At 41.6% G+C, this 25,809-nt stretch overlaps 1 protein-coding gene across 7 annotated transcripts; it reads left to right on the plus strand.

The window, feature by feature from the left end:
• The first annotated feature begins 152 nt into the window (after positions 1–152).
• On the plus strand, positions 153–24,446 carry zgc:66433 (uncharacterized protein LOC321250 homolog). Of its 7 annotated transcripts, none has more exons than XM_034291726.1 (13): positions 153–364; positions 2,703–2,808; positions 10,831–10,913; positions 13,853–14,024; positions 14,550–14,682; positions 15,989–16,141; positions 18,233–18,298; positions 19,921–20,082; positions 20,404–20,491; positions 20,648–22,360; positions 23,026–23,159; positions 23,435–23,516; positions 23,823–24,446. In XM_034291726.1, exons 3-13 carry the CDS (start codon positions 10,847–10,849, stop codon positions 23,987–23,989), a joined length of 2,937 nt encoding a protein of 978 aa, XP_034147617.1. In that variant the 5' UTR covers positions 153–364; positions 2,703–2,808; positions 10,831–10,846; the 3' UTR covers positions 23,990–24,446. The 7 variants fall into 7 exon arrangements, with proteins under 7 accessions (XP_034147617.1, XP_034147616.1, XP_019901587.2 ...); XM_020046028.2 differs by lacking the exons at positions 153–364; positions 2,703–2,808 and adding exons at positions 5,977–6,272; positions 7,293–7,366; XM_034291724.1 differs by lacking the exons at positions 153–364; positions 2,703–2,808 and adding exons at positions 5,977–6,272; positions 8,719–8,775.
• The last annotated feature ends 1,363 nt before the right edge of the window (positions 24,447–25,809 follow it).

Below are 25,809 nucleotides of genomic sequence, written 5' to 3' on the forward strand. Positions count from 1 at the left end.
CATACATATAATATGTACATAGTCTTGTTTCATGATTTTTTTTTGGTAAAAGTTTTTTGGCATACGTTATTGATTACTGAGCAATACGCTGAGCGTACACTAAAGCGGAGCAGACCTAAAAGAGCAGTTAAAATACAGCATCAACCGTTAGCTTCGTGATATTTAAGAGCAACTTTTTGTGAGTCAGCTGGTGCACACAATTAGGTGAATTCCTCGCAGAGAGTATGGGCGGTACTCAAGTGCTTTTGCAGGCTAGTTGAAGACACGAAACCTCTATGGGACAGATCTAATAATCACAAATGTTTCTCGTCTACTTTGATGGATGACTGCATACTCTAAAATCTACACAACTCAGAGTCATTTTGTAAGTAGTCTCCTACTTTCTTTCATTACGAACTTGTTTCATTACAATGTTTGATAAGCTTCCATATGGTTCGCTCCAATTACTTTTTCAATGTTGCTTTGTTAGATCGTTTCTCGAACTTTACGTTGAAGAAAGTTATCACAAATTGGTCGCTTTTAATACCGATGCGATTTTTGAATGATACACCCCTGACTTCAAACAAGTCTTGATTGGAACAGTATAACATGTATCATGTTTAATTTATGTGAATCATTATCCTCTTAAATGTATTTAAAATGCAGTTGGTTCTTGCTTTATGTCACATTAAGGCTGATTTTAAATAACACAATTGCATTCACTTTGCAACACGGAAGGATAATGGTGATTTTTATTTATTTTATTATATTCCTTTCTGAAAGGCTGTTCATTATTTTATTACAGCTATCTCTAGTAAGGTCCTTTTCTAGTATTAGACGTGTCTAATCTGTCCGTCCATAATCTGTCCGTTGTATTATAATGTATTCAAATACATCATCATGCCCCTGTCGTTTTCTAGGCATTTAAAAACATGCTGTTTTTTTTAAATTTTTTGTAATCTTTTTTTTTTAACTGAAACTAGCCTAATTCTCTAGTAACTTACATTGTCCCCAACATTGCTAAGGGGCCAACTGACCAAACACATCAACAATTGTGAAAATGTTAGTGCATTTAAACCAGGTCTTGGGTCAGTGCATTGATCCTTTGTTGCAGAATAGACTGGGGAGGATGACTTGATAGTGACCCCCCTTGGTGCATCTTGCTGCAGTGGTTCTAGGCATGCAGATGCAGGAGGTCCAACTATGGAGTTGCTTTCAAAAACCTATACCTGTATAATACCTAGATGCAATTATGCAAGTCAGAAGAACGTGGTGCCATGTTGTTATGCAGCAACATTTCAGTTCTATCATAGAGCTTTAAGAAGCTCCCATAGTCATTTGATGAAATCACAATAACTGTTAAAAATATGTATATGGGGAAGGGTTGGGAGGATACCAGTAACTGTTTTGTATCATCACAATGAAAGAAAACATGAAGTAGGTTTAACAGCCCTAACAATGTAAAATGTATTTATTTTCCAAGCTAGAGCTTATTCAACTTTGGTGGGGAAAGAAATTAAGCAGTTTAACCTAACTCTGAGGCTATCCTTGGTGTATCAAGTACTAACCAATCCTGTATTGTTTAGTTTGATGGTAAGAATAGTGTTATTATTCTCTGTGGGACAGATGGCTGATCGCTCAGGGCCAAAGTGTAGGGTGGTGGTGGGAGGGAGATCAATTGTGTAGGTAGACGGCTTGATGGACCTGTACTGTCCTTCATCTGATGGAAGATCATTTTTGGAATATTGGGTGACCACGTGAGATGGTTCAAAAATTATGCCCGTGTGCTTCCTTTTCTTGGAGTCGTATTGGAACTAAATGGAGGGCAGGGAGCAACCAATGACCCTTTCTGCAGACTGTAATTGCAGTGCAGTTTACCTCTCCATTGGGTAGACACAACCACAAGACTGTACCACAGGAGGTGAGGAATAAAGGCTTGTTTACCTGTAACTTTTGCACTCTGTTATGATGCGTTTTACGTCATTCATATCAATGAAGACCGTCCACAACTGACAGTGGAATCAAAAGGCCCCCTAGTGGTTGACGCCTCTGTTACAAAACGGACGCCACATATCGGTCAACATAACGAAGTCCACAGCCTAGATTCTTTTTAGTCCTGCTTGCCTTGCTACAAAGTTACGGAAATAAGTTTTGGAAAAAGTAATCTAACGAAACGTTTTAATATGTTCCGTAATGATAGATTTCTCCGGTTGAATGCAATTGCCAAAAACAAATCTGAAGTGTGATGAGTGATGGGCTCTCTACGCACTGCGAACTACTTGATGTCGCTATTAAAACAATGCTTAACTTTACCACTGATATATAAAGTTGAATCAGGATTGATGCGATGGTAGTTTTTTGTTGTTGTTGTTTGTTTAGCTGCTGTAATTCTTCTAAGGGAGAGTTTCCCCCAACCAACTGAGAATTTCTCTCTTGTGATATTTTGGTTAAAATATATGCAGTAAAACTCAAAATATTTTGACAGTTACATTGGCTTTGTATACCAGCACTATGGATACCTAGTCAGCTTTCATTTGAGATCTCCTTCTATATCGGATTACGTATTTAGACATTACAGCTTTGTACATCTTTTGTACATAGTCCCCCTCTTTTTGGTTACCAAAAGTATTTGGAGAACTGGCTTTACAGCTGTTTCTAATTATGCTTTGTGCTCCTTTGCATTGTTAGAGCATGCCCAATTCAATGTCTACTCTTGATTCTAGGCTTTGCATTTGGAGTCTTTTGCTGGTTTCTGATAACCTGAGGACCAAAGAAGTAGCGATTGAAGACAAAACACTACGTACATTATGAGGATGAAAGCAAGCACAGGTGAGCTTAGCAATGGGAAAACACTAGTTACCTTCAAAAACAGGTTCACCGAAGTAGTTCATAATAGAGCCTTGAAAGTTCTTTAAAAACGAATTTGTGGACAGGTGAAACATGGAATATAAAACATACTATGGATTTGTGATGGCAAGGGGAAGGTGTGAAGAAATTAAACAACCTGCAAACTGCCTCATCTGTAAAATATTGTGGAGGTGCGTTGCTGTATGTTTTGGCATGTATGGCTGCCACTGGAACTGCCTCACATGTTTTCATTGATGATGCAACTGCTGATGTAAGCAGCGGAATAAATTATGATGTGTACAGAAACATATTCCCTACTAAAGTATAAGCTAATGCCTCTTCATCACACTGCTAGTGACTAACCATAATAACATAGCAACTAGGGAGTTTTTCAAGGCAATCTGAACCCAGTACAAAATGGGCTGTTATGTATTAATGGTTAATGTGATATTAATGAAAAAACCCACAACAAACTGCCTGTACTTCATCCTCATAGTCATGGTATAACTTTTATCCAAAGTGCTGGAATACAGAACCAAACAAAAACTGTCCAAATACTTTTGAAGTTCACTGTATATTGTATTGCAATATATCACATTATTTCTTTAAGCATCATTACACATACTATTCAGGAAACAAATAGTGCCTGGTAAATTTCAATTTATTTTATGTAATATCATGTATTCTCCACCAGTGATGTTATTCTTTCATGGAGAGGTATATTTGAATCTCTTAACCGGTATTATATTGCACTTTTATTTTTTCTGGAAAAATAATTACCTTTGCAAAAAAGTATTTTCTTATCAGTTGTATTGGTATAAACTAATAATTGTATTTTCAAGCATACAATATAGCTCTGTTTTGATTATTTGATACTTGTTTCTTAATCTATTTCAAAGTTTAAGCCTATTGGCTTGTTCAGCTGGTCCGCCTAGTTGAAAAGGGGTCAGTATAGTGATTACAGTTGCTTCTAGCCTTGTAAACCACACCCAGCCATCCATTAGGACCAAACAGATTGAGCCATTGCACAACATTAAATTGTCATTGTGCCAACTAGGAATAGACAGCAAAAAGCAAAACACTTAAAAAACAGGGGGGGAAAAAAGAGGCCAGTAATTATTTGATTATCACCATGCAGTTAAACCCTTCAGATATATCACCTCTCATGGCCCACACATACTGTGCAGACAATTATTTGGAGTAGAAGGAATGCCTTGTGAAAACTGGCACAACAGTAGGTAAACGGCAGTCCAGAGGGCTTTTAGCAGTTTTATCAAGCAGTAAACCCAACGGGACCTCTTCATGTGAAGAGTGGGCGAGCAAAGTGGGTTGTTTCAAGGGTCAGCTCTAAAAGTTTTCCAGCCAAATGATAAGATAACCACAGGCTATGCAGGGAGGAGTGGAGGGCTGTGTGTTGTAGCTGCTGTATTCAAATCCCTGTCTGTTCGGGACCCATTCAGCCTCACTCCTCAACCCAGCATGGCAAGCTCCCTATGTCAGCTTTGGAGTATCTTTTTTTTTTGTTGTGTTATTTACAGTTCTGCATACATGACCTTAATTAGAGTTTGGGCAAGAGAGTTTGTTGCTCGTAGAAGATGTGTTCCAGATGTGAGCAGGAATTCGGAGCACTTTGAAAAGAAAAGAAACAGTACTCTGCAGGGGTTGACTCAAGAAACTTGAGTCAGAGCACACTGTTGAGGGAACCGGGATTCAAGAGAAAAAGGAAAAATGGGCCTCTTGCTCAATAATGGGCATAGAGTTAACTACTGGAAGTAACTGCTTAAATGTTTGTGTGCTGTGTATTTATTTTTTTATACTTTGATTAACCATTTTAATGTCAATTATTGTTTACAAGGATTATATAAACTTGAAATGTGCATTTGTATTTTATCATGTACACTAAATCAGATCATCAATGCCTTTTCACTAAGCAGAATTCTGTCATTTTGGCCGTGGAAGGAGTCTAGGCAAGCAGGGTTTCTGTTGGGCAGTGTAAAAAATATTTCAGGAAATACCAACCTTTTCTTTTTCAAGGAGGAAAACTGACCGACATTCCTCCAAGCTTTAAAAACAGTGGTATACGGCATATGAGATGTGCTTTAAAAATTGTCCACATGCAGCGTACTTTCCCATTCGTGAGATCAGGTAAAACAATTTTTTTTTGTAGTGACCAAAATCGTAACTTATGAAAATACCATTAAGGTTGATTGGTTTGTGTTACCACAACCTTAAAATATGTTTACACTTGAAATGGAACATCTGAGATCTGGAATAAATAGTTTTACATGAACACATTCTTCATTCACATTGATGTTCTTTTTTATACCCTCTTAGCAGATCTGGCCATATTGGTGGTATTCTGATCCAGCTTTACAAAATCCTTTAAAGACTGGAAAATGAAACTAGTCAGCTAGAGTTACAGCACTCAATCTCACATGGAGACGTGAAACAGTGCCATTGTTCCCCTCTTTCTGTTTCTTATTGCTTTTCTGTTCTTCTGTTAGCCTTCATGCTAGGAATGTCGTGTCGTGCAGTGACGTTTCAAACGTGGTCTGTTTTTTTTTTGGTTGTTATTATAATATCTCAAACGTATGAGGCAGTTTCCTCAAGGATTCAAACTGAAAATCTTTAGGTTTCATCAAAGTGAATTTTCCATTAAGTAACAACACATTTAATTTTTATTCAGTCAAATGTGAGTATCCATTGTTGTAGTCATTCATTTTACACTCCTGTTCTTTTGAACAAGATTCAGGCCTATTATCAGACCTGAGCATCAGTAGGCCACATATAGTGTTGTATCTTTTTTCGATCATGTGACATGTCCAGTGGTTAGTGTTAGAGCTTTTTGACATGTTGCCTGTGTTGGCTCCGGCTCCGGCTCCAGGGTGGTGCTGTTCATTGGTGTGTTTTTGTTTTTCTTTCGGGGATGGAATGGAGTAAAGTTCCCAGCCAGGACAATCCCTACGTCTCCTCATGACACCCCCCTAGCTAATTTTCACGGAGACACGAGTTTGATCGGCTCGAAGTAAGCTGCCTGGTTAAGACAATAGCTGCAGGCTGCCGCTCGGGGATTAGGCTGTGTGACGGGGAGGGGGTGGGAGGGGGACGGGGTGGGCTGGCTGTTAGTTCACACTTGTGTCCTCCCACTGTAGGCCAGTCCCTGGGAAGGCAGGCAGGCGTCTACAACTCCAAGATAGCTCTGTGTTTTTATCTTGCTACCAGCTGCACTTTCTGTAATTCTGTCTTAACGTGCGTGAAGCAGAGGGGTATTTGTTTATAGTGGACTGGTGGCCTTTAACGTTGCTGTACAGAGAATCGGCTCTCATCTATCAGAGAAGCTGGTGAAGGATGTACTAAAGAAAGAAGCATCCTGCTGTATATTTTGAGGATCCCCAATCTACTTCAGAAACCATGGCTGGATTTTATGGCTGTTTACGGGGCAAGAAGTAAGTGTGGCCTTTCTTTTGGTAGCAATGTTTGATATCTTGTCTGGTTATGAGGACAGAAAGAAAGGTATCGATTGTCTCCTGGAGGGAACAAACTCTCTACTGCTGTTTGTTCCTAAAGTCTTCAGTGCACATGGAATTTTGTAGATTTCCTTTCTTAGACAATAACTTTCATTAATGTTATCAACACAACTGTGAAGACAACCGGCCTGCATTGACTTTGCAAGTTGTAGCATTTGAAGAAATAAGGAATTTAAAAGGGGCAATGTAGTAGCTATGTGGACTGGACTGTACGTAATTGCTATGTATAGGGGCTGTTTATTTGCAATATCAGAGACTGATTTCCCCCTTATTCTTAAAAAAAAATTATGCAGTGAAATGCAACACAAAAGCCTCATTGACCCCTTGCTTAGTTCATTGACAGAATGTGTGAAAGAGAGCCAGGCAGTCTTTTGTTAACTCTGTGAACTGACTCACTTAACAGTAAGTCAGCCTCAAAGGGATCAACTATTCTCCCCCAAAGTGACTGCCACAGTTTATTCAAATCAAGACACCCCCCACATCCCAAACACCCATTTCATGGTTTGTCAGTTGTCCCAACTAAGTTTCTTTCAGCAGCACTCTGGCTAAGTACTGGCTTTAATACACTTTGTGACTTAGAAATGGAGACCATATACAGTATGGATGCCAAGCACAGTAGAGTACAAAACATACCATCCTAAAGTAAACAGCTTGTCTAAAATGTGTGGGGAAACCTCAGCGCCATTTCATAATGTGCTCTTTTAAACAGACGGTCTTCTTTAAAAGCCTTTGGCTTTTTCCAGATGGAATACTGATCTGTTTTATTGCAAAGTCTTGCTGTTTAGGACTTTGCTTTCCCAATATCAATGTGGATGCAACAATCAGAATACATGAATTGTATTTGGGGCAGATGTGTAGCCTCCCCATACTACTGACACGTTTACTTGAGTGAATGCCCCCTTGATACAAGTTGTAAATTCAAGGTCCTTTTTTTCATAGACTAGTCACTCCTTTGATTTAGGAACCGGGAGGAAAGGAAATTCCATGGTTTTGAGGCTCTGGTTCTTAACAAGGTATGTGAGGTTTTTTTTTCAACAGCTGAAATAACTTTTAAAAAGCAGAACTGTGCTGGGATGAGCTGAACAACTGCTTTGGATATGCCTCACGAAGACTCCACCTAATGAAAGTATTCATTTAACTTAGGTCAATTAAAGACAACATGGCCTTTATCTGAACTGTTTTTCAAATGGTATGTAGGTTCTTGTTCCAGGCTGCTGGACACTGCAGAAGCCTTTTTTGGAATTTTCCATGGGTACTGCGCTTCTCTTACGATGTCTATTAGATTTCTGGTTTGGTTATGTTGGTTGTCTTGATATGAGGCTTAGTTCTGTTCCGTGGAATAGATGGTTCCCTGCCCAGGGCTAAAAATGAATACTTGGGATCTGTTGCCAAGATTGGATTCAGTATGAACATTTTAATGTATGGCTATTGGCCTAGTACACACAGCATAATGCGCCCTTGCACATGATCTATATCTGCTCCATAGAGCTAGTCGGAGGGCTCAATTGGAATAAAGCACATTTTTAGCATGGATTGTCATTGTGAGCTTCTGCATTTTTGACTGTGTCCTTGCTGCCTCTTGCTCCACAGGCGTGATGTATAATTTTGACTGCCGGAGGACCTTTTGTGGCAGTTGAAATTAAAGGCATGCCTTTATAAACTAACGAACACAATGCCCCTGTTTCACTGTTTGGCCCTACTGTCCAGTAACAATATTCACATGAAAACCTTTGAAAACAGCCATGAAGATCATGCCGTTTTAGGGGATTCTTGAGTGGAAGGTTTTCTGGTATCGACTGGCCTGAGTAGTAATATAAATATTGCAATGGGTTCTTAAACCATGTTAATAGTTTGCAATCTGTACGCAGGCAGAGGTGTATGTATTGGATTAACTTTATGTAGGCTTTAAAATATCATGCATTTTATACTTCCTATTCCACAAATTGTCAACAAACCCTGTATGTTGACAAGAACACAATCTCAGATGTCCCTGCAGTCGCACAATATGTGGATTTGTCTATGGATTGGGGCCTCAATATTGTCAACATCAGCTGTGAAAGACTTAGACCAGATGGCACTACTGAGTGAGTGTGTGTGAATGTTATAATCAACATCTCATACACCTTGCAAGTTGCCAACTTCTAATCCTCGCTTGCATAACGTAGGTGAGTCCTGGCATCTGGCTTGAAATAGATGACATCCAGCACAGAAACAACACAAACCTGTGTCCTTGTAGGGATCTGGCAGGCCCATTTTTTTTTTAATCCCCTGTTTTCAAATGTCTTCTCTTCTAAATAATGTCAACCTAACAAGCTCTCTTCTCCTTATCATTTAACGCTTCTCCTTCCCTCCAACTCCTGAAAAGTTAAGACATGAAACGGAGGACGTCATTGCTGCTGGTCAGTATTGGAGGCAGACCAAGGTCAGTGCATTAACCCTGCTGCCGCTTGACCATGTGACCCTCCTGCATAGTGCGTAGTTCGTTGTGCTCTGTGCGTTTCTGCAGGATGTTCCTCTGTGAAAGCAAAGCTGTTTAACATTACTGCAGGGGGTTGGTCACATGGTCAAAGTCTGGGAGGTTATGGTCTTTTGGCTAGCTGTGACAACTCCAGGTTCCGTTCTTCCCACAATGGTCTCTGCTGGTCACAAGCACAACCAATACACCCCTCCCCTGCTCTGTCTCCAATCTCTGTTGTTTTCCCTTAGTCATAGTCAACTGTGCAAGTCCCTGTGTTAATATGCACCTCTTTTAAAAAAAATTGTTATGGGTGTTGGGGTTTTCTCTCTTGGTTGTACTTCTCTGTAAATCTGTGAAGCTTGTATTGGGAACATTTACTTGGAGAATAACAGGAAATGGATAAGTACTATCAGTTGCCAGAGTGACTTTAAAGATGGCTGTTGTCTAGAGAGGCCAGACTCCTTATGTTGGATGTATATATCTCTCAACTCTCAGTGACTGTGCAACATTTGTCTCGTGAGAAACACTATGGAATGTTTCCATTAGAAAAACAATACTTTTAATATAAACACAAGCGTCTGTAAGAAAAAGTTAAACAATTCTTAGCTGAAAGTAGCATATTCTGTTGTAGTAAATGTAGGTTCTGTTTGTCACGGGAGTTCTCAGAGGAAAAGCAGGGCTGTTTGGAATGTATGTTTATATTTTTCAAGTGTTTTTTTGGTTGTTTAAATAAGCAAATCAAAGTAATGTAATCAAATGTTTTTGTGGCATTTGCAGTCGGGTTCTGTGTATGATATTCTCACAGAAGAATTTTTTTTGCCATGTCATTAGAAATAAAGGTATTATTTAAGCATAAATCAAATGTTTTGGGCCATCTGAGCAAATTAGTTTAAAGATTTATCTGGGCTATAAGCATTAATTTGCCTGTAAAAATACTAACATATTCAACAATAAAAATCAACTTTAACAATAAAAAAAGTAGAATTCCATGTGTTGTCCAAAAAGGTGAATGAAGAGGGGCTTAGAATTCAGCAGGGATATAATTGTAGATGTCATGTAACAGCAGACACTGAATGCTCTCCACAGCTCATGTCACACCAGGAAGTGGATTGCAGTACGCTCAGCAGCTGCTTATTTCTATGAAACCGTATCGCCTCTGGAAATTCTCAGCCTTGTTTTTATTTATTCTCTGACTACTTCAGGTGTTTTTACTATGCTGCTGGATACAGTGACGAAAAGCGTTAGTATTATAATTTTAATTCACTGTTGTTCCCCGTTTTGTAAATACTGCTTCTGGTCTGAAAATAATGCCAATTAGCGACAATAGTGACAATTTGAGTCACTGATTGCATCTCAGAATTCTTCTCCTGAGCCACGGATATTGATTCGTACAAACCTTAGCAGCTGTCAACGGCTCTAAGCTCTCATCAGGTTATGAACAAAGTTGGCAGGAAATTATATGTCAAAGAGGTAATTGCATTTGAATAATTCGTATTAATGGTGTAACTGGTATAGTATGTGCGGTCTAATTCTAAATTGCCTCCACATCCTGTTTAGCCATTCTGTAGTCCTGAGACTTGCTGTCACTAACCCACTGATGGCTTCCTCCTGCTTGGTCAGCGTGGAGGTCTGAAGCTGTTCTGGTGGGAGCTTTAGACCAGACCAAAGTTGGTTTCAGCCAGCCCCTTCAGTAATCTGCTCCAGCCAGACACCGGCTTCTTATCTCTCCCTCTTCCTGTGCCGCAGGCAGGGCATGGGCATTGGGTTGCATTGTGGTAGAGAGAGACTGACTACGACCATCCCTGATCTGGCCTCATAGAGGGTTGTTGCCGTTAGTTGAAATATTTGTACTCTGCGGTGTGCAAGTAGGGTGGATGAAATGTTGTCTGATTGACCATGTTATTGTTGTTGGTCCAAACCAACCGTGGTCTTAATACAAGTTGCTTAATCCCTGGAAGGTTTTGCCATTGTTGGAGTTACTCTCTGAATAGTAAAACACTCTCTCCCTTTCCATCCCAGCAACGACTTGAGCATCATGGCCTCTGGACCATCAGATGTGATGACCCCCCAGGATTCTGCAGACGCCACAGAAGAGTGCACAGGTAGACCCACACTTTTACTGGCTTGAATAGCCTGTCACTGGTAAACACGGCATTGTCTGTCTAACAGTCCTATGATGGCTGACTTCAGATCCTATCTGTTCGAATCTGCTGTACCAGTCAAAGGTTTGGATTCACTTGAATGTGTAAATGTGTTCAAACCTTTGACTGGTACTGTTGAACGGGTCCAAATCCAGTTCCACCACTGTATATCCAATCTCTAGGGTGGGAAAGGCAATACTCCTTGTCCCCATAGTGAACATGGATCTATGGGTCCTCTGGATATTTGTCAGAGAATCCTTGGGGTTCATTAAAAGTTCATTTGGGAAGATTGCTTTTCATGGCGAGAATCTGTCCAGAAGATCTATGCAAAAGTTTCAGTGGGGCTTCTAAATGTGTGCTATTAGTTCTTGTTTTCTCTCTATCTCGTTCTCAAAAATATTTGGGATTTAGGGAGGATCGGGTCAATCTTAAAAAGGTCTTGCAGTTTTATTGCCAGGAAATTAAGTACTAAAAACGCATAATCTCAACTCCAACAAGAACATATTTTCCCACTCTCTGTCCACAAACTCTTCCCCACTTATATGATGCGCTCTGGGAAAAAGGAAGTTCGGAACTGAAAGGTCAGACTGGGCCTTGTCGCTGAAGGGCTAGCCAGAATGTGGATTACATATTTCCTTCAGGAATAAGACACACACTGACAAGGGGGATAATCCCCTCGATCATGCTGAACTTCTGATGTGCAGCAAGGAGGGGAAAATTCTGTGATACATCATGAAAGTCTGTCAAAAATACCATGATTTACGGATGTTTTTTTTTTTTTAAATGGATTGGTCCTTTGTGTGAAGGATTGTTAGCATATTTGAAATGTGCATCTAAATACAAGAGAAAATAATGTATCGATACACTAGACTGATTTATAATTTAGTTTGCATAATCATTTCCATAGCACTTGAATTTACACCTCATTATTGAGAACACGCAGGATTCTGTCCGTTAATTGCGGGAAGATCTAGCAATATGTGTGCGCATTACACAAACATTTGATACAGTTCCTACATAGAGCAGTTGCTATCAGAAATGTGCAGCATGCTACCTCAGATATCTGCAAGTTTATCTAGCAGCTTGAGTCTTCTGCGATATGTCTCCCGAAAATGTAGTGTAATGTAAACCAGCCCTTAGTTCTCTACTATCTCCAAAAATTGTGGGAATAGGCTTCTTGACATTCTCCTTATGTTAGGAGGGTGGACAATATATTATAATATATATAAATTGAGACACTTCCATTTTTGTTTGGTTTCCTTGAAAAATGTATCAAGTCAAATACCTCATTTTGGAACATTTAATATTTTAGGGTAATATACTTAATTTTTTACTATAATCATAGTCATCATATCATTTTATATATAAATTCCTGAAGTGAAGAGGCAAATAAAACCAACATGTCACTTTACAAATACATTTGGACCACTTTATCCATAAATCTGTGGTCCCATAAATCTGTAGTACTACTGGGATTTCATTTTTCACTGAATGGCCCAATTTAAAGGGTCTGATCATGCCTGCTTTAGGCCTTGTCTGTAATTGGATCTCAAGTGTTTTCCAGAGCATGTGAGCCTGCCACAGGATTGTGTGGCTTTGTATATAAATATAGACTCTCACTACCAACCTTCACTGCTCCAAGGCAGCACTAACTCTTTAATCAGACAATTGCGATTCTGGCTGCTAAAGGTCTCCATCCTAGGGTTGTTAATGTTAGTCATCCCTTCCAGATTTTGGCAAGATTTCTATGGATTCAATGCTGTTGACCTTCTCCTTAATGAATGGCCTTTCTGCTATTCTGCTTTTGTTACTGATTATGTCAACATATTGTTTCTAAAATGGCTTGATGTATTAATGAATTATAAATACCACCATACCCCAGCAAATGTCTCATACATCGGCCTGCTTTCTTAACAAAGGTTTGGGGTGGGGGATTTTACAGACGAAAAAGCACTTACAGTTGTTAAAAAGGGGTGTTGAGATTTTCCACGAGGTGCTAATGTAAATGGAACAGTGGGAATATTTTACTACCCCTTAGTCATTAGTGCTACCTGGGTTCATGACCAACACAGGCTAAATGACTCACTTCACTTAAATTCCCTGAGGGCATCATTTACATAGCTCTCTGTAATTATTGGGATAGTGAAGATTCCCCCCCCCCCCCCCCCCCTTTTGGCTGTACAATCCTAACGTTTGGATTTCACATCTAGTAGGAACTATTCAGTTATAGAGTCTAAACTTTTTTGGGGATTTATGTACACATTGGTTTCACTATATTGAAATGGCAACACCCGGTCAAACGCTTTGAGACCGATTTATACAGACTTGTATCTTTGGTGTTTTGCCACAGATTATTTGTCAATATTGCCTGACGTCTGATCCATTTACCCTACCAGACGCGTGGTATGTTTTTCTTTGATGCGGTTTGCCGAATACCACTATCAGCAAATGAAAGTCATGTTCAACTGGATTTAAATCTGGATGTTGACGTAGCCAGTCAATAACATTTTGGCCCTGAAATACTCCCTAGTTTCGAAGAAGACTTGAGATGCTAGATAATTTTGTTGTGTAAACTTGCCGTTATCAATAGCTCAAGACACCACCTTCTGAGGCAAAGCACCCTCAGAGTTTTGCAAGTATGAAGACAATTTTGTCTGAGCTGTATACATTTTCTGTGTATTGCGCACGTATTTTGCTAAAGTTTTCTCACAATTGACGGCAACAATCCTGAATGTTGTGTCAAATGTAGGCGTATGCAAACCAAGATAAATCTATTTAGCATTGTATTCTCACTTGTATAAAATCCAATAGTGACCACGGTTGTTACGAAAATGTCTCATTATCAACAGAAGATTAATAATCTCTGTCATGATCCAAACTGTATATGATTTAAATTGTAGGCAAGAAGAAGTCCAGGTTCCAGACATTCAAGAACTTCTTTGCAAAGAAGAAGAGAAAAGAGTCTGCTTCTCCTGCTGGAGACAGTGGATTGAAGTCTAGCCAGTCCAGTGACAATGTCAACGTCTCAGAACCTGGGGTTTTCATCCGCTCTGAGAAAGACAAGGGCTCTGGGTAAGATAATATTCTTATCACAATGTTAGCAATTCTTTACACAGAACATGTGCCTTTCAATTTCTACCCGATAGCCCACTTCTGCTCTATGAACTGTTTGGTTACAACTTGAAATTCACGTGTTTGTCCTAATGTTGGCTGTTGGGAGTTAAAGTTCGGCCAAGCTGTTGAACAATCAACCAATTCTTCTCTCCTAATTTTAGAGACATTGTGTTTTACTCTGGTTTAATGCACTAAAATTGGCCAGAATCATGGATCCAGGGTTTTTGGTTAAAAAAAGTAGTGCACTATTTATTATATGGTGCCATTTGAGACACTGACAAGGATGGTGACCTGTCATTATGTCACCTATACCTTTTCTTTACAAACATTATCAGATACATTTCTACATGATTAAATTGTGATCTGACCTAGATTGAATTGAGTCTGACCCAGCCTCTGCTGTTTAGGGGAGAGTTCGCATGTTCTGATTTTGTAACTTAATGTGGAATCTCAATCGATTGTAATATTTATTTTTTTCCCAAGGTCAAAAATCAACTTGGGAAATAAGGCTCTGTCACATGACAGTGTCTTTGTCTCTGATTCTCCCATGTCAGAGGGGACTGAAGGTTTGGGGGCTTCTCAGGACAGCATTCATGGGAAAGTCAAGTCGCTACAGGTAGGCAGTATAGCGGTCACTGTCTGAAAACTGTAACACCATTTTTGTAAATGTTTGTTTATTCAATCTATTGCAAATGTTTTTAAAAGTTTAATAATTTGTCTGTTCCACTCCTGCATTTTGGGACTGGCTGTAATGCAACCTGTTACACCCACGGTATTATACATTCTCCTCTCCGTAGCTAATTTTTCTATCTAACGTTCAGCTCTCTTAATCTGTATTAGCGTCAGCACTCTGTCTCTACTACCTGGGTATAACATTAGCTACGCTGGTCATAAGCCGGGTAGACTGGCCGATAGCTAGCTAAAGCTCATCCTTAGGTTTTACCACCTGGAGTGTTCTGGGCAGTCTCCCACATGGCCCAGGCTAAGATGTACATATGTCTGAAGCACAACAGTGTTGGCTATAGGCCCAACAACATGCTAAAACAGGGAGGAGATAAGAGAGACTTTGCTGGTGTTGTTCAGCCCCTCCTTGCATGCAGCTGAGCTCATATAATTAAATTGCCAGTCATTTTGTGTATTTGATATCGTTCACACTCAAAAAGTATTTTTTTTCGCAGCTGTAGAAGATGAATTGTTGCTTAATTAACTTTCACTCAGGGGTGGGTAATAAAATGCTAGTAATGTTTTGCACGGAAGCCACAACCAGAGCTGTCGTGCAACAGCAATGAAACATGTTGCAAATGGAAACATATCCAGAAAAGTTACTGTTGTGAGTGCATACTTTTGAATACTGGACCTTGTATGAATGTAAATCATTTGGGAACAAATTAGTTTAATGTTATTACCAAAAACGGCTGCAAATGTTTGCCCTTTGAAAGCATGTGCATTTCATGCTGTTCTAGCAGGGTCCACTTGTTTATACCCCAGTTTTCTCTGCAAGTTTGTGATATTGATATTTGGAATTAAGACACATCTTCATTACAGCCATTCTCAGTGGACTCAACCAGAATGGCTGGATGTGCTTTGAAAGACTTCTCGACATCAACTGTTCTATCACAGTGCTCGCTTAACCAGGAAGCATATTACCCAATATTTGCATGCCGAAAGGAATACGCACACCACCCTTCAAGCTCAAATGAACTCAGACTCCCAAGTTGCTAGCATCCAAGGAGTCAAGGAAGCCACATTAAATGACTAAACCCCCGAACCTGGATTGTGCTGGCTTATTATACTGCACTTTATGGACCGCTAAAACACTCTGCTTAATCAACCAGTGTTGCACTCAATTCATGATAGGAACTCCCTGTTAGCATGTGAATGTAGCATACTGATAACTCTTGAAAATAATAATTCCCCTGCAGTTCCAGTTGAAACAGACCATCGGGCTGGGCTCTCCCACTCTGTATGTGAAGAAGGGGGATGATGCAGGGACTCTATCGGAGGATGACGGCCTACCGTGCAGCCCGCCAGAGTATTCCACTCTGCACACTGTCCTTGGTGGGGTGTCCCATAGGGTATGTTTCATCATGCAGTCAAGATTGGAATAGTCTTCATGGGCTCAAGTTTATGTTCGCAAGGACCGTACCAGATTAGCGACATGCCTCTGTTTCAAGTTAATGTTCTAAACACATAAGGTACTTTAGATGTTCTTCAAATAACCCTTTAATTGTTTCTTTAATATCCTGTTGGGGTTAGTTTCTCTCCAAATGTTTTGTCTTTTGTTTATCTCTGTCAGTATATCTGCGCACACACAAAAGTGAAAAGATCAGTCAGCTGTGCTCTGTGTAGTTAGCCTTCAATGTATTCTGAGCTACACTGCTTAAAACAATGAAGGGAACACATACTCATCACACCAAGTCAATAACATTTCAGGGATATCAATCTGTCCAGTTAGAAAGCATAAGCGATTGTGAATCAGTGTCACCGGTTTTGGTGCAAATGAAAGTGACAACCGGTGGACTGGAGAGGAACAGCGAGACAACCCCCAAAAAGGGAATGGTTTTGCAGGTGGTGGCCACAGACAATTGCTCTCTCCTTAGCCTTCCTGACTTATTGTTCTCTAGTTTTGTGTTTTGCTTTTGTCCTTTTTCATTACTGGTAGCATGAGGCGGCAGCTCATTCAGGTTGCACAGGCCGTCCACCTGCTCCAGGATGGCACATCCATACATGCCGTCGCAAGGTTTGCTGTGTCCCCCAGTACAGTTTTAAGAGCATGGAGGAGATGCCAGGAGACAGGCCGTTACATGAGGAGAGCTGGACGGCCATAGAAGGGCATCAACCCAGCAGCACAATTGGTATCTGCTCCTTTGTGCGAGGAGGAGCACTGCCAGAGCCCTACAAAATGACTTCCAGCGGGCTAGTGGTGTGCATATTTCTGACCAAACTGTCAGATACAGACCTCATGAGGCCCCGACATCCTCTAGTGGGACCTGTGCTCACAGCCCTACACCATGCAGCTAGATTGGCATTTGGCAGAGAACACCAGAATTGTTGGGAGGTCTGCCACTGGCATCCTGTTCTCTTCACTTCACAGATCAGAGCGGGTTGACACTGAGCACATGTGACAGGCATGAAAGAGCCTGGAGATGCCATGGTGAACGTTATGCTGCCTGCAACATCATTCAACATGACCAGTTTGGTGGTGGGTCAGTGATGGTTCCTCCTGGTGCAGGACAATGCCCGGCCTCAGGTGGCCAGAGTGTGTAGGCAGTTCCTGGATGACAAAGACATTGATGCCATTGACTGGCCCTCACGTTCCCCCGACCTGAATCCTGTTGAAAACCTCTGGGACGTTATGTATCTGTGCATCCGACGCCGCCAAGTAGCGCCACAGACTGTCCAGGAGCTCATTGATGCCTTGATCCAGGTCTGGGAGGAGATCCCCCAGAACACCATCCGCGGTCTCATCAGGAGCATGCCCAGACGTTGTCGGGAGTGCATACAGGCACGTGGGGGCAATACACACTACTGCGTCACATTGAGTTGCTGTGATGAAATTCACACAAATTGGAACAACCTGTGATTTCAATTGTTGACTTGGATTTTTGGTGCGAGTTTGAATCCAGGCCTCAATCGGTTGGTGATTTTGGTTTCCAATGACCGTTATGTAATTTTGTTCTCAATTTTTGATCTATAAAATATTTAGTTCGAGACCCAGTGTGTGATTTAAATGTTCCCTTAATTTTTTGGAGCAGTGTATTTGCTACTTGATATCTAATTGTGTAATTATTCAGTTTTAGAAAGGAAGATAGTGTCCAAACGGTAATTTGCTCTTATGAACAGAACAGAACCTTAAAATTGATATGTTTATTTTCACAAATTATTACCTTTCGTCTTCAATAAATAGTGTGAAATACCACATGTTGTCAAATACCACATTTTCAATTCGGCACTTTAGGGCCATAATAACCCCCAGTTCATCAATAAACTCCACCGCTTATGAGATTCTTATTTTTCAGTGCCAAGAACCCCATTGATTCCTCAAGGAACTTGTTGAACACCTATGTAGTGTCCATGGAGGATGACAAATGCTTACATGTACAGCTATGCTACTGGCAACCACCTTTTTCTGATGGCATAGTCGCTTATCCTGTCTCTCCTTCCAGTCTTCCGGTCTGATGCAGAGGAACAGCTCCCTGAGCCTGGAAGGAACAGACAGTGATGAGGACCAGGTAATAATGGAATATTCATATTCAGTGGGAAGTAAATAATCCACATTGGTCATTTAATCACCAATGTGAACACATCATAAGTCCAGAGAGGAATGACTAGAGTGACTTGTCGATGGGGAACTGATGGATAAGGATGAGTGGATGGGATTGCCATTAGATTTTTATGAGTGCATTCATCTCCCCCAGATATATTAGAAGAGGTTATGTCTCAGAGTACACTGTAATTTTATGAAGAATGTTTTTAAATGAAGCTCTTCGTGTTAGAGGAATAAAAACCTTCTATTAGATGATTTGAGCAATTGTACTGCATCAGGATGTAAACGACACACGTTCTGATTTGGGTGCACAATCAAAATGGGATTCCATTAAGTTATTTTTGAGTGTAAGTGTTAAAGACTGCAATATAATGCTGTGTGAAGTGTTGCTACCTCAGCATGTACATTTGTGTTATATCTTCATCTGGCACTCTTGTATTCTGCACAGTAGGATCATTGGAATGAAGAGACATAAGGCTAGTGTCTATTAACTCTCATTGAAACTTTCAAGATGTTCTGCCAAAGGGCTTCAAATTATTTTCTAAAGTTCTAAAAGGAATGTGCTCAAAAAGGAGAACAGAACTTGTATTTTATTTATTTACAAAGGCTTGCACTGCCCTCAAAAAGCAGACTCAACAGTATCTTCTGTATATTTTTGTGTATGATAGATTTTATTTTTCTTGAGCTGTCTTTTCTAATTAGAAATTAGTTTAAAATAAGCTTTTTACACTTCTTTAATTTCAATTTATATCAAGTGCAATGAATACTATAGCTAGACGGTGTCTAGTAATAACTTGTTTGTTCCTGGAACTCAGTTTTGATTATCCTTGCTGGACACAGCTGTAATAAAAGTAGAAGTGTTGTTTAATCCATCTCTGTTTTCTGTTCGTTTGACCTCATTTGAAATGGTCAAGGGGGGGGGTGGCTATTGCATTATATAAGACAGGATGCCACTGAAGTTCATTCACCCTCCAGACTCCTGAGTTGAATTGTTGTCAGAAATAGTCAATTCCAGAGGGCTGAGAAAAGAGGCCTGTATTTATTCAAGTAATGTCAGGAGGAACTAAGCAGGAAATGGAATGTCTAAGTAAGTGTTGTCTTGCTATTGTTAGGCCTCTGGCCAGGTCATCACTGTAAAAAGGTAACATAAAAATGAAGAAAGTATGTCAGACTGCCTGGGACTTAAATAGGTTATGATGCTGCTAAGAGGCTGTTTATCCGTCTGTTTACAGAGTCTGTGCTTCCTGTGTCTCAATGCTCCTCATTTGCCTTGATTACGACTGACCTGTGTCTTAGGATAAGATTCATCAAGAAACTATGTTAAATCTATACAGCCGTGTGTGTGTGTGTGTGTGTGTGTGTGTGTGTGTGTGTGTGTGTGTGTGTGTGTGTGTGTGTGTGTGTGTGTGTGTGTGTGTGTGTGTGTGTGTGTGTGTGTGTGTGTGTGTGTGTGTGTGTGTGTGTGTGTGTGTGTGTGTGTGTGTGTGTGTGTGTGTGTGTGTGTGTGTGTGTGTGTGTGTGTGTGGACGACAAGGTTGTATTCATCATATACCTCCACGTAATGGTGTCTCTCTACTCCTGTCGTAGATGTCCTATGAAGCCGGCTCCAGATCAGTCAGTCCCCTGGTCTCCCTGCCTATAGACTTCAGCCTGCCTGCCAGTCCAGTGGGTTGCCTGGACAACTCTGCTGCTCGCCACCGCCTAGATGTCCGACAGAAGGCCTGCATCAAGACGAGAAAACCCACCACTGTACGTTATACCATCCAATGGCACCATAACAATCTCTCCACCACCCCTTTCCTGGCCAACACACCGCTGTTCCACACCTTGCCCAACTCCCTACGGATCACTAGAGCAAAACTGCGCCGAAAATCCATCCCTTGGGCTAAGTCTAGTTCGTCTAGCCCAACCACAGCACACCAGCCGGCCATCAAGTTGCATGGCTCATGAGTGTACCAAATATGTTTTAAAACGTGTCCTATATAACCAAAGCTGGAAACTTTGTTCTTTAAATGTATGGTGTCGTTAAATTAGATTGTGACTCAACCCTGCCATCTTTGTGCTGTTTAGAGGGTTGATGGCAGGTCTGAGGGAGAGTCAATCCAAGAGGAAGGACTGGGTTCTCTCATTACCTCATCTGTGGCGGAGGATGAAGAAGGTAAAAGCCTCATCACAATAACTTGAATCAGATGTACATAAAGCTGACGTTGGTAAAATATTTAATTGTTGATACTCTATACAATGACAGTGAAGTGATGATAATGCAGACGTGCCTTAGTGGGGCTATAGACTGACACAGTTGTATATGTTCCAGATGTGGAATGCATGCAGACCGGTACTCCCGAAGAGGGCGAAGAACAGGATGAGCGCTCAGACCCAGAGGAAGACAACGAGCATGGTGACAAACAGGAAGTGTCTCAGACTCAGGATGCTCCCTCCCCCTCAATACAGAATGATTCTGGCTCTGAGGAATGTATCCATGGCCAGGCCGAGGGTCCGGCACCCCAGCTCCACACGCAGACTGCCCACTTCACTGGCTCCCTGGACTCCCTGGAGCCCCCTACTGGTGATGACGATGACCTACTGCTGGATTCTGGGTGCGAGGCAGCTGACGGAGGCTCTCTACTTCAGGAGGTGCTGAACTCACTCAAGGGTCCCCTGACATCTGGCCTGGTGCTAGAAACGGAGGAGGTGCAACTGGAGGTGAGAGCGGAGAGCTGGGTGAATGAGAGGGCTGCCCAGCCCGAGACTCCCTCCCTGCCATTGAACCCAACCCCCAAGCAAGAAACCAGTCTCCCAACAGAAGACCCTTCCTGCACAACAGAATCCCACCAGGAGGGGGAGCCTTATGAGTCTGAGGACTTGGTTGTAGAACATTTCCTACCAAAGAAGGAAAAGGAAGTTGCAGAGGAAACCCACCCTGAATATTTGACTGAAGAAGATCAGGACATGCCGTTAGTGGATATGGAAAAGGAGAAAAAAGTGAGTAAGGAGTATAAGGCCGAGGTGGAGGAAAACAACAATGAGACCAACCAAAAAGAGGAGGAGATAGATGAGGAACATGAGAGGGTGTGGAGGGAGGAGGTCGATGAAGATGAGGAATATGAGAGAAGGGGGAGGGAGGAAGAAGAGAAGGTAGATCAGGAGATGGATGATGAGGGGAGCAAGGAGGAGGAACCAGTCTCAGAGCTACCAGTGCATACAGCCTACCTGGAGACAGAGGAAGAGGAGGACATATCGCCAACCTCTGTTGATGATGATGCACAACAGGTTCCAGACATTGACACCGACCCGGAGACAGCACGTGAGAGCCCTGAGCTCCCCGCTGAGCTGGCTGACCCGCAGGTCACGGAACCAACCTGTGCCTCTCCGCTTGAAAGCCTCCAGACATCCACTACAGAACCCTACCACCACCCTGACCAGGACCAGGATGAGCCCAGTGTCACAAGCCACGCTGCCGGCCCGGAGCCGGGCCCCCGTGAGCCCTGCGGTGAACAGACTACCACAGAGGATCATGGGAAGCCATTTAGCGGCTCTGAGCAGTGTAGACCTAGGTTTACCATCGCCCCTGCCTGGCAAAGGGTGGCCACTAAAGACCCAACCTCGCTCTCCCCTCCTCCCACCCCCTCTGGGCCTGCGCCTGGTCCTGTCGATACAGGGGATACAGCCAAGGGAGACTCCCCGAGTAGAGAGGAGCCACTAAGCCCTGTGGTGTCTGAAGTCCCTGCTAGTCCAAGCCAAATCCAGCGCACCACCATCATCCCTCCCATCGACACTCCTCCTGCCACTCCTGTAGCCCAGGAGGAAGGGACCCCTGAGAATCTGTTTGGTGTCAGGCTGAGGAAGACCTCCCTCGGTATGCTGCGTTTAGGCTCTGAGAGTGAAACCCCCCCTGCCTCCCCAGCTCACTCCGTTTTTATAGAACCACAGAGGGCCTCGTGCGCCGATCCGCAGCCAAACAGCAGACCTGCTCTGCCCCGGAAGCCCACAGAGCTAGACTGTATTGTCAAGCCTAAGAGAAAACCAGGTACTAAAACCATGTTAGTCCTAGTCACACCAATCAGACACAAGTGATACAGGAAAAGAACATTAACCCATGACACCTCGTTTGTATCTGTTTGACGATGTTGAGCTTTATGGAGCTCAGATTAATATATGTATTCACAGTATGTACTGAATGTTATAGGAATATGGAATCAAACCACAATTTAGCTGGTGTGTATTTGAATGGTATTGCTTTCATGCATTCTAATTGTCTTTTCATTTTATACCTCTTAATCTTAGGGAATATTTACATTGATCATTCAAGCGATATCAAAGATGCCTCTAGACGCTAGAGAGATATATATAATTTTTTGATTTTTTTTGGTGTAAACTTGTTGATATTGATAGCTTGAGACACCATTGTCCAAGGTAGCATGCGCCCCATTTTCGAGTGTGAAGACAATTGTTTCGGAATTCTACCAAGTCTCTGTACAGTGCTCACACATATCCTTCAGTTATCCTGTAATCAATTTTTTACGTCTCGAACATCAAGTGTAAATTCAAAAGCCATGGATAGGATTGTGCAAACATGTCTTTTTGGTGTTTTTATTTTCTCTCTCGTAATGTAAATAAGCCCTTATATTTTCACACCAAACCAAACGTTAAACCTCCAGACATCTGAAAATGTTTTTCCTGTGGTCTTCTCAGATCTGTCTGTGGGTCGAGTGCCCAGTGGGGGATCTGATTCACCTAGCTGGATCTCAGTGGCCAGGCAAAAGCAGAGGATCTTCAAGGAGAACTCATTAGAGGAAACCACAGAGAAGAAGGCCCCTTCAGAGATGGTAGGGATAGTCCATGCTGTTTCATATTTTCTTTTAAAAATATGAAAAGGGCTTTTTTTTTTTTTATGAAAAGCCCATTGTTTCTGAGGAAAGCATGACTCTGTCAATCCTTCCATTGATGCACTAATCTTCATCGTTTTTCTGCTATTGTGACCGTGGCAACCTTTTTTGACCCAAAGACCAGATTTTATTTGACAGCAAAGTTGTGTGGCTTCTATTTACTTCATGTGATGGTATTTTGGAATGATTTAACATGCAACCACATATCTTCCCAGGAGGAGACCAAAACATCTATACCTGCATTGACAAGTCATGTCCTCAAAGACACAACCAAGCTTCCGGGATCTTCTGTAAAAGGTTAGACACTTCAGTACCTCACAATGTGCTTCCCCAGATGTATCATGGATCAAACTCTTGACTTAGTGGTTTCCTGGTCAGGCAAATCGGAAAAGGGGGAATGTGTGATTGATACACTGCTGCCCCAACATGGACCAAATTTGCAATTGCAACAACATTCTCTTAGAAACAACATATTCTGTGTGCACATTACATGTCTGATCTGTGACTGACATTAAAATCCGTTTTGATGAAAGGTTGATTTTAATATTTGGGAGAATTCGAGTGATTGATTATCTAATATTTTGTTTTTCTTGTTGGATATAGTGTTGTGTTCCCTGGAGAGCTCGAAGCCTACCTTGGTGGATAATGAGGGGAAGAGAGCTTTGGCCCACCCCGCCCCAACTTCCCTGGGTCAGGACGAGCCCCCATGGATGGCCCTTGCTAAGAAGAAGGCCAAAGCCTGGAGCGAGATGCCTCAGATAGTGCAGTGAGGACGGGCATAACCATCCACCCATTGGTGGATCAGAATGCATTTGAATACACACAGTACGTCTTTTGTCCTCTACTCTCCTGCTATCTTCAAGCTTCTGATTTGGGAGGGTTTCAACATGTGACCAATGACACGCTGCAGTCAGGAATTGGGCCAAATGAGTTTTGAGTTATATGTTGATGATATTACATTCAGTTGACATTGTCTTCAGAAAAACCAATGAGTGAATGAGTTATGTTTCAAGTTTTTAAGTGATGCTGTCAGTGTTCCTAGTATGAGTGAGTTTCAAGTGTCTCGATAACTTAAACCAAGCCTTGATCTTTAATTTGAGGGATGAATAAGCATGGATGGAAAGAGCTTAAGGTTTCTTCTTTGTATTTATTAAATCTCTCGTATGTTTTATGTATTTTTGTATTGTCTTGTACATAAAATGTGCAGTAAAGAACAAATAGAATCACTGTCCTTGTTGGTCATCTGTCCTAACCTCAAAAGCTGCAAGATATAGCAACGTTAGTAACTCTTTTCTTTGTACCTACTGACAATTGTGCTGACAAAGAGTAGACACTGTTACTATACATGAAAGTAGTTCTGTCTTAGGCCACCATATAAATAGTTTGAAGCCATTCATCTGTGCAGTACGTGTTTATCTGGTTGAAATAAAAAGCACAGATTAACACAAGAACCATTACTACAACGAAAAGTATCAACATCTAGTTTGCTTGCAGAATTTGCCACAACTTCTCCTTGTCTGCTTTTTGTCTTTTTCCTGTCCAATGAACCCACACAGTTTTAATTATATTGAGGTTGGGGCTCTGAGGTCTGTTCAATCTAGTACTTTAAAGTGTTCCATCTACAGCCTCCAAATCCCAGACTTAAACCCCAACTGGACATCAGCAACTGTTCTTCCAGCTGCGCATCTGTTTTCACTCTGGTCAGTTTTCACTCTGGTCAGTCCCATCACTGATGTTGTTGAATCTATGTACAATGGAGAGGTTGACCAGCTGATTGCCTGGTGCAGTCAACATAACCTGGAATGCAACCCAGACAATACCATTGAATTGGTGGTTGACTTCAGGAACCCCCCCACCCACCCACCTCTGGAAGAACAAAATCTGCATTCGCCAAGAAAGCACACCAGTGGATGTATCACTTGCAGCAGCTCAAATAACAACACATTGTCAAACCTGTTCCTGTTTTAACGCGTCCACCTTCATCACTGTCCGGTTTAGGTCTTTGTCTTTCTGTTGAGGCTAGAACTAATACAAAATATTTGGTTTAAGACTACAATGATATCTAAATATGTTGTCTGTAGATGTCCCATATAAGCATGGTGCTTACTCAGAATTGTTTTCTTACTGCATTGTCCCAGTGGAATCAATGCATCTGTTTGCATTGAAATGACAGAATTGGCAGTACATGAATCAGTACACTGGTAATCTTTACAGCCATTTTTTGAAACACTTTATGACACAAAACATTGTAAAAGCTTATCGTCATTATAGATATCTGGATCACAACCTCCTCATGTAGCCCATCATGCTGATCATGAGAAAGATGCAGAAACAGCTTGCCAGCAATCACGTTTTATGATGGAATCTGAGCATTAAAAAAAGCAGGTTTGTCAATTCAGCCCAGAGCATGGGAGAACTCACCTGAAGCAGGATCGGTCAATTCAGCCCAGAGCCTGGGAGAGCTCACCTGAAGCAGGACCGGTCAATTCAGCCCAGAGCGTGGGAGAACTCACCTGAAACAGGATCGGTCCAGAAGCCTAAAGAGAGCAGCTGTAACTCTTTTTCCCATAGCAGAACAAGCACGACAGCA

This window comes from Esox lucius, chromosome 4 (assembly GCF_011004845.1).
Source record: "Esox lucius isolate fEsoLuc1 chromosome 4, fEsoLuc1.pri, whole genome shotgun sequence".
In the NCBI taxonomy this organism is placed as follows: domain Eukaryota; kingdom Metazoa; phylum Chordata; class Actinopteri; order Esociformes; family Esocidae; genus Esox; species Esox lucius.